Source organism: Zonotrichia albicollis, chromosome Z (assembly GCF_047830755.1).
Source record: "Zonotrichia albicollis isolate bZonAlb1 chromosome Z, bZonAlb1.hap1, whole genome shotgun sequence".
NCBI lineage: Eukaryota > Metazoa > Chordata > Aves > Passeriformes > Passerellidae > Zonotrichia > Zonotrichia albicollis.
In genome coordinates, this window is record NC_133860.1 from 52,164,307 (window position 1) to 52,177,785 (window position 13,479).

A 13,479-nucleotide genomic window follows, 5' to 3' on the forward strand; every position below is an offset into this window, starting at 1 on the left:
TGGAATATTACACCAGATCTGTGCATCTCCACATCCGGAGAGCACACAAGATTTCAGGTTTAATCCACCCTCTCCTTTTCAGTAGAAGATGGTGCCAGTGCTGTGATGACACAAACCCCCACTGTGTAAATTATTTTTACCAAGTTCTTCAATAAAATACTCACTTAGAAGTTACATTATGCAAAATTAAATGTGCATATTTTTTGTTACTGTAGAGCCTGGTACATGATAACAAGAGGCATTAAACCCTCAGTTACCCATTTAATACCAATCAGTCAAAATTTATTTTGGGCTGCTTCAAGAAACAGCAAACATTATTGGACCTGCCATTTTTCCACACAGATGATGGAAAACAATGTGATTGCTAGTTTCTAGCCCACAACATCTAGTAGTTCTGTTTAACACTGAATCTCCACATTTTTCCTTCTTGGATAACTTGCCCTTTAAAGTTTGCACACAAAATGTAAAATATTGTCTTCCACTAAGTATACAAGGAAGTATACTAAGTATACAGAATCCTCAATTTCCCCTATAAGCCTACACCTTGTCTGTTAACCCCTATTTCAAGATATATGTTATGTTCACATTACTTCTATCTAGAAAGGGCAGAACAATTAGTGTCCCACTGAATTGGGTGGAATTCTTCTGTACAAGCTTTAGAAAAGCAGTTGCAAACAGTAAATTTAGATTTGCTGCAAACTACAATATATCCTAGGAATCACCAGCAAAATCAATCCACCTCACACTGCTCATTCAGTTCTACTCTTGTATTACTTTGTTATGTGTAATAATTCACTTTGTTATCATAAATAAACATTTGAAAATAGAAACACCTATGCCAGTATTTACCTTTATCACCAAATGTCCTATGAAAAAATACATACATCCTACCCTGTATGGTCATGTGGGTTTTCACACAGAATTACAGACAAGTAACTGCAGTCACTCAATTGCAATTTGTAAGCATCAGCTGCTCAGAATGTGTCTGAATTGCATTCAAAAGAAATTACATTTGATCTATCTGTTTGATAATGTAATAGCTGTCAAGACCTCTGTTACTACAGTGTGCACAAAGTTTAAAATCAAACTCATACAGACCCACTAGGCTTATCCAGGGAGCTCAAAGAAACAAACCTGTACTCTTCTAGAAAGCCAGAGTCAGTGCAGGAGTTTGGCACAGTATTAACAGTGTTATACAGCCCATACCTGACATACAAGGAAGAGAATTAAGCCAACGATACTGATAAGAGCTCTGATGAGCTCTTATATAAATAGATTTAATTTTAAAATCAATTCCCACACAGATATTTAAGTAAGTATACAAATATTTTATACAGCTGTCTGTTCTTCCAGCCCTTTACATATAATAAAAGGCACATCAAAAAGGCAAAAATCATACAAAAAGTAAACAACATCTTGAATTACAAGCTAAGTGTTTTACAACTAGATGAGAAATCATAATTTTCATGCAAACATATACAACTGTTAGAATTTGACTGTTCCTTTGTCTTCATATATGTCTATCAATCACTGCCAGGAAGGAAAGAAAGAAGATGGTTGCCTATGAACCAAAGGCTGTTGGTTTAAAATTGCAGGTGTTCGTCACAAGAATCTCACAAAAATTCACGTAGTCAAGCTTCAGCAGCCTATAGATTTAACTCAGGATTAAGCACGTATAAACTGTGTTTTCCCACTATTGCAAGAATCATCAATGAGCTTTACATTCATGTTGCTGCCCAAATGTATCAAGTTGCCTTATTTACAGATTCTACCAGAACAAAGGACAGATTAATCCTCTTCAACATTTATCTCCAAAACCTAAATTAAAAACTGTAAAAAGCCCCAAAAATCAAACCAAACACACAAAACCTGAATCCTAACCACACTGCACAACATTGTTACAAGAACAGCCTTCATATTTAAACAGTACCACAAAAAAAAGGTAACAAATCTATGCCCAACATTTTACAATTTACTAAATCTTAACAATCATGCCTGCAGTTCATGTTGACTAACCTGTAACTGTAAATAATACATGGCTTAAACATTTCTGACACATTTATTTTTCTAAGGATAAAAACTGTACAAATGTAAATAGAGTCATAACAATAATTATTGAACAACACACTTGCTTTCATTTTCTTAAAAAATTTAACTTCAGTTTTAATACTGAGGTATCTTCTCCCTTGTCTTACTAAAAAAAAAGTGATAGATTTGATCTTACACAGAATAATCTGTTTTTCTCTACTTCAAGCAAGTAGTATTCTACACATATCCAAAAATCTTTTGCACAACAGTCCTGAAACAACACTTCCTGCCATCTAAAATCTAGAAGAGCTACCATCAATGAATATTAATATTGTAGCTTTAGTAAGAAGTAACTAGAGTTTCTTAAAAACTAAAAAATCTTTTTCAACAATTAAACACTATACAAATTTAACCTAATGTGAAATAGTGAAGGATCATATTTCATGACTTAAGAGAGTCAGAACTGATTGGCAGTTTCTGACAGAAATCAGCATTTGCCCTTGCAGAAACATGCCTACAGGGAGAAGAAATGTAGGTAGGAGTAGCAACCCTTCCATTAAAAAATTAAAATAAGCACCAACTGAACACATAGTTCACACAACCCAACCACCTAAAAAACTGAGCAAATAGATTAGAAAAGTTTTTGACACTGGAGTATGCAGCAGCCCTATTATTTCCCAGTTTTTTCCACACTGTTTACATCTAAATAGGACCTAAATATTGGCTTTGAACATGATTATTTTGAGTCACACCAATGAGGTGAAATTATTTATTAGAAAATGGGTTTTCTGTACACATAGTATCTTAAAATCAAAACCACCAACTATTTACTGATGTCACTCATGTAAATATAAAACGTGATAGCTTCCCTATACTGAAACTCTTTACACTTTAAGTTTGCGAAATGCCCTTTTGAGTTGCTACTGGCTGAATTACAAAGTGCATCTAAAACCACTCGTGCATTCTCAAAGCCATTCAGCTTCATACTCAGTAGCAGCAAAATTAAGTCTCAAGAGTTTCCTGTTAAACAAATGAAGCTCTTCACTAGATATCAGTCATTTCATGTGACCATTCTGCAGCTAAGAGCCACAACTGACCTAAAAGATGCAGTATGAAACCTGTATCTGTTAGATTGATGAAAAAGAAATTCCTGTGTGCCTATCATACTTAGATGGTTAGGCTCAGGCAAATTTAAGAGGGGAAAAAAAGCAAAGAAAACAGACCTAAAACTGATCTAAGTTCTTACAAGTGTAGTTAAATATCCTAAATATTTAATACACATATATATACACCCACATATATATATACACATCCTAAATATTAAATACTCACCATAAAACTGATTGCCCGTTTAGTAATCTTGATGATCTGCCTGCACTAGCTTGTCTGAAAGGAAAACTTCAATCATCTGAGAAGAATCTGCTTATGGGTCCCTATCCTCACACCACTCAGTTCACTGAAATTAATAGAGTTAAGACTCTCATTGACTTTAAATGGAGCACAAAAAGGGGTTTTTTTCAGCTAAAAATCATGCAAAGAAAAAATAATTTAACAAGAATAGCAAAAGACATCTTTTACGGTAAGTAAATATATTTTAAACTGTTATGATTCACTGAAGTCTCATTCTGCATCAACAGACTACCTTAATGAAAACAATCAATGCTGGAAATGTGAACTTTCCAGAGGACAGCTGCAGCTGGTCCTTCCTGCACTAGAACACCAAGCGGCTTTACACTTCCACCATTTTGTCCTATAGTGGTAAAACATATTGAGCCAAGAGATGCACTAAGCAGAGCTGCTCTCGCTCCACAGAGAAAAGCAACATCTCCTACTTCTAAAGTTACAACATTCCAGTGACCAAACCAAAATTTTCACATTGATTAAGCTATTGGAACAGAAATACTGCCTACCATTTTTTTAATAGGAAAAATATAGTTCATCAAAAAGTACCACAGAGTAACAGAAATTTAACCACTCGGAGCAACTAGTTCCAATGCCATATTTGAGATGTCATTGGCGAGTCATCAAAACACAAGAGATATGTTTCCTTATCCAACTGAAATACTGTGAGAGTATGCCTCTTTTGAAGAGCATCAGCATTTATAGGGCAAGAAAAAGAAAATATTTCTACATTGCCTAGCATGCATGTAATTAATGAGACATATTACAATGCAAGAACAACAGCTCCACTCTCAGAGGCAGTATAGCAGTGGGTCAAAACTAACCACAATCTGGTGACACACCTTGTTTCACAGACGTCCTTTAAAATACTTCACTTCTACACACAGGCTGATTTTCTTCACATGAATGATGAAAGATAAGCAGCACATGCTTTGAAATACATGTAGAATCTTAAAAATTCTCCATATCTTCTCTCAACCAATTTACATCAGCCGACAAGATTTGCAAACAGCAGCATTTGTGATTGCATGACGATCCTAAGAGAGCTTTTGTCTTGCAAATACCACCTGAAATTGAGTCTGGGCATGACTCTACTCTCTATAATGTGCCTAGCAGCCCTGGTGCCATCTCCCCCCCATCCATGAAACTATTTATGGAAATCAGACAGCAGAGCAGGCCATTGAACAGGATGAAGTAAAAAGCACAAATCACTGCACACTCCTGTATGCTCCACCATGCAAGGATAAACTTAGGCACTCAGTCATCATGAGGCAAACAGTAAGCAATAAAACCACCATCTCAAGCTCAGGATTTTAAGGTGAGACAGACTGAAAGATGAAGAATACTAATTTATTAGGTCACTCAAGCTTATCTACACTTTGTCCACTGTTGGTCACCACCACCCCTCCACCCTGCCAACACACACAAACCAACCTGCTCTGCACGCCAGTGACTGAACACCACACCGGTAATGCTGCCACCTTAAAACTAAAGCAACTTTGGGATACAGGACCCTGCTTGCTCTGCAGCAACTATGAGCAGAACAAACACTTGGACACACCTTTGCAAACTCACTGCCAACATCCACTATTTCCAAAATTTCTAGCATAAACAGATAAGCAAAGCCATAGTTGTAGCTGGCAAACTGACAGTTTATCCAGCTATTCTCATAAATTTGCAAAGCAAATGACCTGGCAATAATTTATCTCCCTTGTCTCCCCTCGTAGCCGGAATTACTGTGTCTCTTATCAAAAGTGATCTAGTAACAGAAATACTTCATGAGTTAATAACACCTATCTTAGCTTGTTGATTTATTATTTTCAAATTGATCCATGAGCTCTACAGATAGACCTAATGAACTAAAATTTTTCCTAATATGCAAAAAGCTCAGAGCAGCCACTCTTATCATGAGACAAAAAACACTTATCAGATAACTAGATGTTATTATGGCTTACCAGTACACTAGTACTTGCTTTTGATTAATCATACACCTAAATTCAGCACGCTAAACCCATGGCTCAGGAAAAGTATGTGAAATTACCAGGTGTCTCAAAGCAGTAAGTTATCCCATGCTAAAATAATGAAGTATATAACTGCAGACAAAGTGAAAATAGGTAGTTTGACTAACACTTCAAACATGCATATCATTCCTATTAAATATGCAACACTTGAGCTATCAAACGAAACTAGTAGCACTGATTTACAGAGACCAAAAAAAACACCTTAGAATACTTTTGTCAAAAATTTTAACAACACTTCTAAATTAGAAGGACAAACTGCTACCACTTTCAAGGCACACATTCCCACCACCCTTTTAAACACCTTACAATAGCAGAAAACATTCTAAGTAATTCACACATGGATCATTCCCCCAATGTGATTTCAAGGACCTGAAATTCCTTCAGCATCAACAGTTTCAGGAGGCTAAGCAAAGCCCATAAGTGAATGGAATGCCTGTCATCCAGGTTATAATCTGCTGAATGAGAGTGGCTGCAGAGTTCTCCAACAATCCAAGGCAGGTACAAGCACTGTACAAGAAGTCCCCTCGCAGGCTAAACAAGAGGGCAGCAGCTGCCACATCATGAAAACTATGCTTACAAACAAAACCCCAAAATAAACACCCTAAAACAATTACATAAATGACTGTGTAACTGAACCCAGCAGCTGGAGACAGAAAGCAAGTAGCAAACAATATATCCCTCGCTTACAAAAGTCCTGAACTATATTCTTATTAGCAAGCTCCACATCACACCTAGCAACCAAATTTGAGAACAGATCATGTTTCAGCAAGTAAATAAATATAGCAGAGATAACAAAAGCAGAGAGGACCACCAACAACCCCTATGCAGACTGGGCTTCAAGTATTAAGCACACTTCCTACCTCTGACTGAATGACCCATCATCTAATTCATTGAATATGAATAATACTATCTCAGCTATTCAGGTTTCTTAGATCTGTTCTCAAGAGTTTTTCTGCCAAACTATCTAGACAGACCTAAAGTCGTGCCTTTTGCACAAGAAATAGAAGAAAGCAAGAGGAAGACTCACCAGGACAAGCTAGGCAATTTATTTCAACAATAAGACTGCAGTACGTCATACAATTCACTGAAAATCGTTTGTGTAGTACTGCACAGATTTAAATAGATCCAAAAAATACACTGACAGTATGAAAATAAAAGACAGTTAACAGCCTGTACTTCAGAGGATAAACTCTGCAGCTGAAATAAAGTAATTCTTACACTCTGATGCTTAAGAGATAGAAAGTATTCTAGAGAAAACCCAGTCACCGATATAAAAAAGTCACAGCTTGGTATTTTCCAACTGAGACACATTAAATAAAACTGTATGTTTTTATCCTACCACAAAGCAAAGCTTTTTTTATCTCAAGACTCAAAATTTTCCTGTCTTTTGCTCCATGAACATTCAATTTATCCCTTCCCAAGCTCCAATTTATGACAATGTTGTTCTAAGGAACTGGAGAAATACTAGATGCCAAAAAAGATAACAGATCAAATGAAAGATAACGCCTAAGTATTGTGTCTGTATAGATAAATAAACCTGCTCACTTCTTTTATTTGTACTGTTACCTCAACCAATCCCACTACAATAATCAAGACAAGCAAAAGCTCAGGAAACAAATCTGAAAAGAAAAGGCTTCTTACATGTCTCCCAGCCAAACTTGTATGGGTACAAATGCACTACTAATGCACCTTTTGAGACTTTTTTATGTACTCACAAAAAGATGAAACCCAGGAGATGAACACGCAGGGTGTTGAAGGAATCCAAACACAAGTACCAAAATCGGAACAGCAACACCTGTACAGACATCCTTATTTCCAGTCATACAGGACATCGGGAGGAAACAACACCAGCCAGAAGGAAGTAACACGTGGGCAAAAATCGCCAGTGAGCACCTACGCTGGGGCAGAAGCTAACTCCGCGCCACCCACCACCGCGAGACCAGAAGGAGTCGGGACCCAGGCCCACGGCCGGAGCACGCTCTGCGACCACAGGCAGCCGGGAGCGGACATGCCGCGGCAGCAAGTGCGTGAGGGGCAGAGAGGAGCCCCTCCCGCCCCCGGACAGCCCCAAAGCGGCGGGAGAGAGCCCCGGCAGCCCACCACCGCACTGGCGACCGCTTTTGTTCTCCACCGAGACCGGCACAGACCCACCGCCTGCGCCCGCTCCGGGCCGCCTCCAAGCGCTCATCCCAGGGCAGACCCCACTACCTCTTTTCGGCCTGGGGAAGCTCTCGTGCAGGTGAAAGATGACTTTTTCCACAAAGTGCTGAATGTTGCTGTGCTCAGGCCCTCTGACAAACACCATCCAGTCGTGGGTGAAGCCTTCCACGGTGGGTTTCTTCCTGACCTGGGCTCGGTGCCCCAGCTCCAGCTTCACCTGGACGGCACACTGCGGGGGAAGAGGCAGGGAGCGGCCGGTGAGCGCCCCAACGAGCGGAGATGGGGCTGGCGGCCGGGGGAAACCGGACCCATCACGGGCAGTACGCGGACACACGGACACAACCGTACCACAAACACGGCAGAAAGGATTTGGTGGGGGGAGAGTTGGCAAAACCAGCAATGCACCGCTGAAACAACAATAAAACGGCCCCGCAGGCGAGGGCATAGGACAGCCCTCGGTGTCACCGGGAGAGCGCGGGGAGGCGAGCCGGGCCCGCTGTCAGGGACGCCTCGGAGCCTCCGCGCTCGCTGCCCGCGCTGCGGCGGCAGGACCACGGCTCCCTCCAAGTGCGTGCGCGCGCCGCGCCGCCACCGGGAGCAGCGGGAGGCAGGGAAAGCCGCATGCGAAGAGAAATTCCCGGGCACGCCAGCCCCTTCCCGGCGGCGCCGTGCAGCGCGGGGCGGAGGGCTGGAGAAGACGCGCGCTACTCACTCACCGAGCCGGCCATGCCTGGGGCGCCGGTTTCGTCGGGGCGCTCGCTGCCGTCCCCCACCCCCACCGCGCAGCCCTAATTCATGAGGACGTGGAGGAGATGGCGGGCGCGCAGAGAAGTGGCGAGCGGGAGGCAGGCATCCTCTGTTGTGCTGCTCCGGCCGGCGGCGGCGGCGGCTGCCGGCTCTGGCTCGCGGCTCCGGCTCCCCGCGCTCCCGCGCCCGCTCCCCGCGCTCCCGCTCCCCGCCCGCAGCAGCCCCGGCGCTCGCCCCAACCCCGCCGGCCAGCGCAGCACACGCCGCGCATGCGCACCGCGCTCCTGCCTGACACAGTGTGAGGGACACAGTAGTAAGCGCCGGGGGCGGCACCGGCCCCGCGAGACAGCCAATGGTGCGCAAACTCCTCGGCGCGGCCCCGCCCCGGCCCGCCCGCCCTTAAAGGAACAGGTTGCGGCCCGGCCAGCACCCGCGGCACCGGGCCTGGCGGCAGCTCTGCCACAGGCGCTGCCCGCGCTAGCAAGCCCCTCCGAAAAGCCCCCGATGAACTCTCTTGCAAAAACAAAGAGAGGAGGACAGTAAGGGAATGTCTGACTTGCAAAGGGACGGCAGGTGATGATGGGCACGCAGCAGGCAGGAAATAACAAATGCGATTCTTCAACACGTTTGTAGCGCCAGCCGCTATTTCTACCTGTAACGGGCTGAGAGTCTCCTAAAAGACGTCTACTGCCTCATTTCCGTATCTCGTCCGTGTATGGCAGATAACGTGGGGTTTCCTGCCAGGGGAAAATACCACTGTGGAGATGAAGTGATTGACTGTGAATGTCTAAATCACCTGCTGACGTTCGTGAGATGACTGTTTTTCAACAGCCATAAAATTGTCCAAAAATTGCCCGCATTAACTTTTGGCACATGGAAAACTGATTTAGTCCTTTCGGTGGCTGTATTTTTGACAATCACCATGGCAGCGCTGGCCCGGTGACTGGACACAGGACATGCTTCCTGGGCCTTGCAGGTGCCACCGAGAGATGGCGCGCCGAGCCCTCGAGCTAATATCCTCATTTGACCTCTCCGGAGCACCACGACTTCTCTTTTCATTTCGGAAATGAGCGCACATTGCACAAAGTTTAGCATGATTTAATAATTCCTTCGAAACTACGGAGCTGCATTTCCTTTCTTAAAGATGTCGCAAGCCCTAATTAATAAAATCAGTACTAAGTATTGAAAAGGATTAATACAGTTTGTAAAAATTCCACAAGTTACAACGTGACTTGAAATGTATATGAATATCCGTGTATATGAATATCCATGTTTTAAAATACTGATGTGTATATCTGAAACTTCACATATCTTCTAATAACCTTGAATTAGGCGAGCCAGCAAAAATAAGAACTCCTGCTGAGTCCATAAACATACTAAAGCTGATTCTGGCAAGTTTAGAACTTTGTTCTTGAGTAAGGACTGTGGATGCAAGGGCAGAGAGGCTGGACCACCATCGAGCTTAATGCAGAGTGCTGCCAGCTGTCAAGAGCCATCTGAACAGAGCATCATCTTCCTAGATTGGGATGCTACTGGAAGGAATGGAGCTTGATTGTTCTCTGGAGTCCTTCAACACTGACTTATTTCTTATGTATTTCAACAAAATTGTTTGTCCTCTTGACTTGAAATGGGACTGAATCACTGCAAGCTGTTTTCCTATGACACATACCAAGTGTCACAGTAGAAATGCTTCTATTACCTAACTTCATTCATTCTACGTGTCTTTTTCGCTAATTTAACTGAGACCACTCGGTTGAGTAATCATTACTCAGAAACATCTGCTGATTCATGCTCAAATTTGGAAAAGAAAAGGAAGTTGTTTACTGTTTGTCAGTTGTGAAGCAATGTTGATTTTTAAACAAAAAAAAACCCAAATGCAGCATTTGTATTCAAGCTGAAGGGGTTGAGACACAATTGCAGCTATTATTTTAAAATATAAAAATTTCATTAATTCCAAATATAATCTTTGACTGACAGGAGCAAAATCAAAGAACAATCTCGAGCTGTTAAGTGACAAATGGTGCAACTATTGACTTAATTTTGGATTAACAGTTTAAATAAATATTCTTTGATCTCATTACAGCAGATGGATGTAATTGTCTGCATATGAATGTGCAAAGACACTGGTCTAAAGAACTACAGAGTTATAAAGGTGAAGGCAATTTTCTACAAGTGCTATACAGTACTGCTTAAACAAGGTTTACCAGGGAATAGTTACTCAGCTGCTGGAAAATAGGAGACATTTAAGTTACGTTCTTAGAGGTGTTTAACAACCCGAATGTTTATGTAATCAACTCCTGCAATGCTAAAAATGCTTGCACTTTTTATGTGTGCTGAAATGACTGATACAATAGTATGCTTCCTGAAAGGCTGCAGTTCCTGTGTTCAGAAGTCTTCAGTCACACCTGCATCAAGCTGGACACATGATGCATAGATCCCAGATCCCTGATTTACATGGAACACAAGTCAACATTTCTGCTCCGTATACAGCTGTGTATAGAGTGTAGAAGTGTTTGTGCAGCATTACATCTGACCTAAGAGGAGCTGTATTTCATAGCTGTACTATTTCAGTTGTGCGGTGATTCCACACATGACTGAAAGGAATTGCTGCCTTTCTGTATTGTTTTCTTACACAAAGCAGATATGTCTTATGCCACAAAAAAAGAAGACTGTTTCCCAGCTCATTTGGATACATTTAATTGGCTTCAATATTTTAAACACAGCTGGTTTAAATTTCTATTTGAAGTTTAAAATTTGTGACCCAAGTCTGACTGACTCTTAAATAGGCCTTGTTTTCAAATATTTCAAAATACACTATGAACTAAAAAAGCTGATATTACTGGCTATAAATGAAACCATTGTGCCTTTTCAATGTATCATCAGTATGAATTTCTCTATATTTGAGTTCTTTTCTTATGCAGACAATATAAAAAAATCATAGTCAATCTTGATCCAAGCCAGATATTGATTACAATGGCCTGAATCAGAGCCAAAAAGTGAAAATAAGCCTACAGCTGATCTTACACATGCAACAAGGAATATGACTTAAAAAGTTTCTTTGTAATGCCACTCTGACTGCCAGGATCTAGTGGCAGAATACTATGTCTGTATTGGCTTTCTTTGGTTAGCTACAAATGATGAACAAATGCCAAGCAGCCTGAGCCAAATGTGTGCCTGTTTTGAGGTTTTATCGGCTTGTTAATTTCTAACCACAAATCAAATGGAAAATAAGCACTTCGGATAGAAACATATAAACTCCCTTACCAATAGGAAGTATCTGGAAGACCAAGGGCTGCGTGATTTAGAAAACAATATAAAACCATTTATAATTCACCACTGGTCACCTCAGAGGAACATAGTAATAACAACAGAAGATAAATGCAAAAAGGGTCCTTGGCTATGCACAATATTACAGTATAAAAGGTTGCTTGTTTGGTTTTTTTTGTGGTCTCTAGGGACACATAAGGAAATTCATCAAAAGTGGAAAAGTCTTCTTGAAAGACCTACAAGGAAGTGTTTAGGGGTTTATTTCCTCACAATGGTGGTGTCCCTAGAGGAAATGCTCCTATTAGTCAGAGAAATAAAGTCAAATGCTCTACTCTGATTACAGCTGTGTAATGACTAAGTTCAGAGAACTTGTTTTGGATTTCTCCAGCCATAGCCAGGACAGTCTGATCATATGTGCAAGGGAGCTATTAGGGAGTAACTTCAATGAAATCAGTGTTCTCAATTTCTGGCCTGACAGGAAATCACTCCATTAGCCATCAGTCAAATATAAAGCAATTATGTGACCATCTTCACTCTGCATCAGGTTCTTGTGGTGGCAGCAACCTCAATTTGAATCCAAGTTATGGCACCAAAAACACTGTCATGGATTGACCCTGTCTGTATGCCAGGCACTCACCAATGTCTCTCTCACATTCTCCTCTGCAGCTGGACAGGGGAGAGAAAATACAATGAAGGGTTCATAGGCTGAGATAGAGATAGAGATAGAGATAGAGATAGAGATAGAGATAGAGATAGAGATAGAGGGAGACTACTCATGAAATATTGTCATGAAGGAAACAGGCTTAAATTAGAGATACTAACTAAATTTATTACTAACAAAATCAATAATGAGAAGTAAAGTAAGACCTTAAAACACCTTATTCCCACTTCTCCCTCTTTGCCAGCTCTACTTCCTTCCCCCCAGCAGCGCATGGAGACAGGGCATGGGGTTATGGTCAGTTCATCACATGTTGTTTCTCCCACTGCTCAGGAAGGGGACTCCTTCCCCTGCTCCAGTGGGGGTGTCTCATGGGAGACAGTTCTCCATGAACTTCTCCAATGTGAGTCCATCCCATGGGTAAGCCCTCCACAAACTGCTGCAATGTGGTCACTCTTCTACAAGGTGCGGTCCTTCAAGAATAGGCTGCTCCAGCCGGGGTCCCCCATGGATCACAATTCCTCCCAGGAAATCTCTGGTGTGGGCTCCTCTCTCCCCAGGTCCCTGCCAGGAGCCAGCTCCAGCACGGGCCTCCCCCGGGTCCCAGCCTCCTCTCAGGCACCCCCTGCTCAGCTGTGGGTCTCCTCCATGGGCTTTAGGTAGATCTCTGCATCCCTGTGATCCTCCATGGGCTGCAGCTGCTTCAGCATGGTCTGCACCACGGGCTGCAGGGGAATCTCAGCTCCAGTCCCTCCTTCTGCACTGACCTTGTGTTTGCAGAGCTGTTCCTCTTCTCTGGCTGCAGTTATATCTGCACAACACTTCTATTTTCCTTCTTAAATCTGTTATCACAGAGATGTTGCCACCATTTCTGGCCCAATCTTGGCCAGTGGCACGTCCATCGTGGAGCTGGTTGACTTTGGCTCTGCCAAACATGGAGGAAGCTTCCAGGAGCTTTCAATTTCCATCTTTCAATGCTCTGCTGCCTCACCCATTCTCCATTATTTGTTCCTCAGACAGCATATTTAAACTGACCAAAACTATACATTTTATCCACTTCAGACTGCAAATCATACAAATATGTGTGTGTGTGTGGAAAATAAATATTACATATATATATATATATATATATATATATATATATATATATATATACATGTAGAGCAAGAGCAATAGTTTCCCATGACATCATTCATC

At 41.9% G+C, this 13,479-nt stretch overlaps 1 protein-coding gene across 5 annotated transcripts in view; it reads right to left on the reverse strand.

Moving 5' to 3' along the window:
* Positions 1-8,634, reverse strand: part of MLLT3 (MLLT3 super elongation complex subunit) — a 137,003-nt gene extending 128,369 nt beyond the window's left edge. The window contains exons 1-2 of one of the 5 annotated variants that reach the window (XR_012578018.1): positions 8,327-8,633; positions 7,602-7,839 (exon numbers count right to left, since the gene is read on the reverse strand). Coding sequence is in view for 4 of the 5 variants with exons in the window: in XM_074532422.1 (XP_074388523.1) it covers positions 7,602-7,839; positions 8,327-8,338 (250 nt within the window). In the remaining variant the exon portion in view is untranslated. Of the gene's footprint in view, positions 1-7,601; positions 7,840-8,326 lie in introns of all 5 variants that reach the window. The other 4 variants (XM_074532424.1, XM_074532423.1, XM_074532422.1 and 1 more) reach the window with 4 other exon arrangements.
* Positions 8,635-13,479: the final 4,845 nt, after the last annotated feature.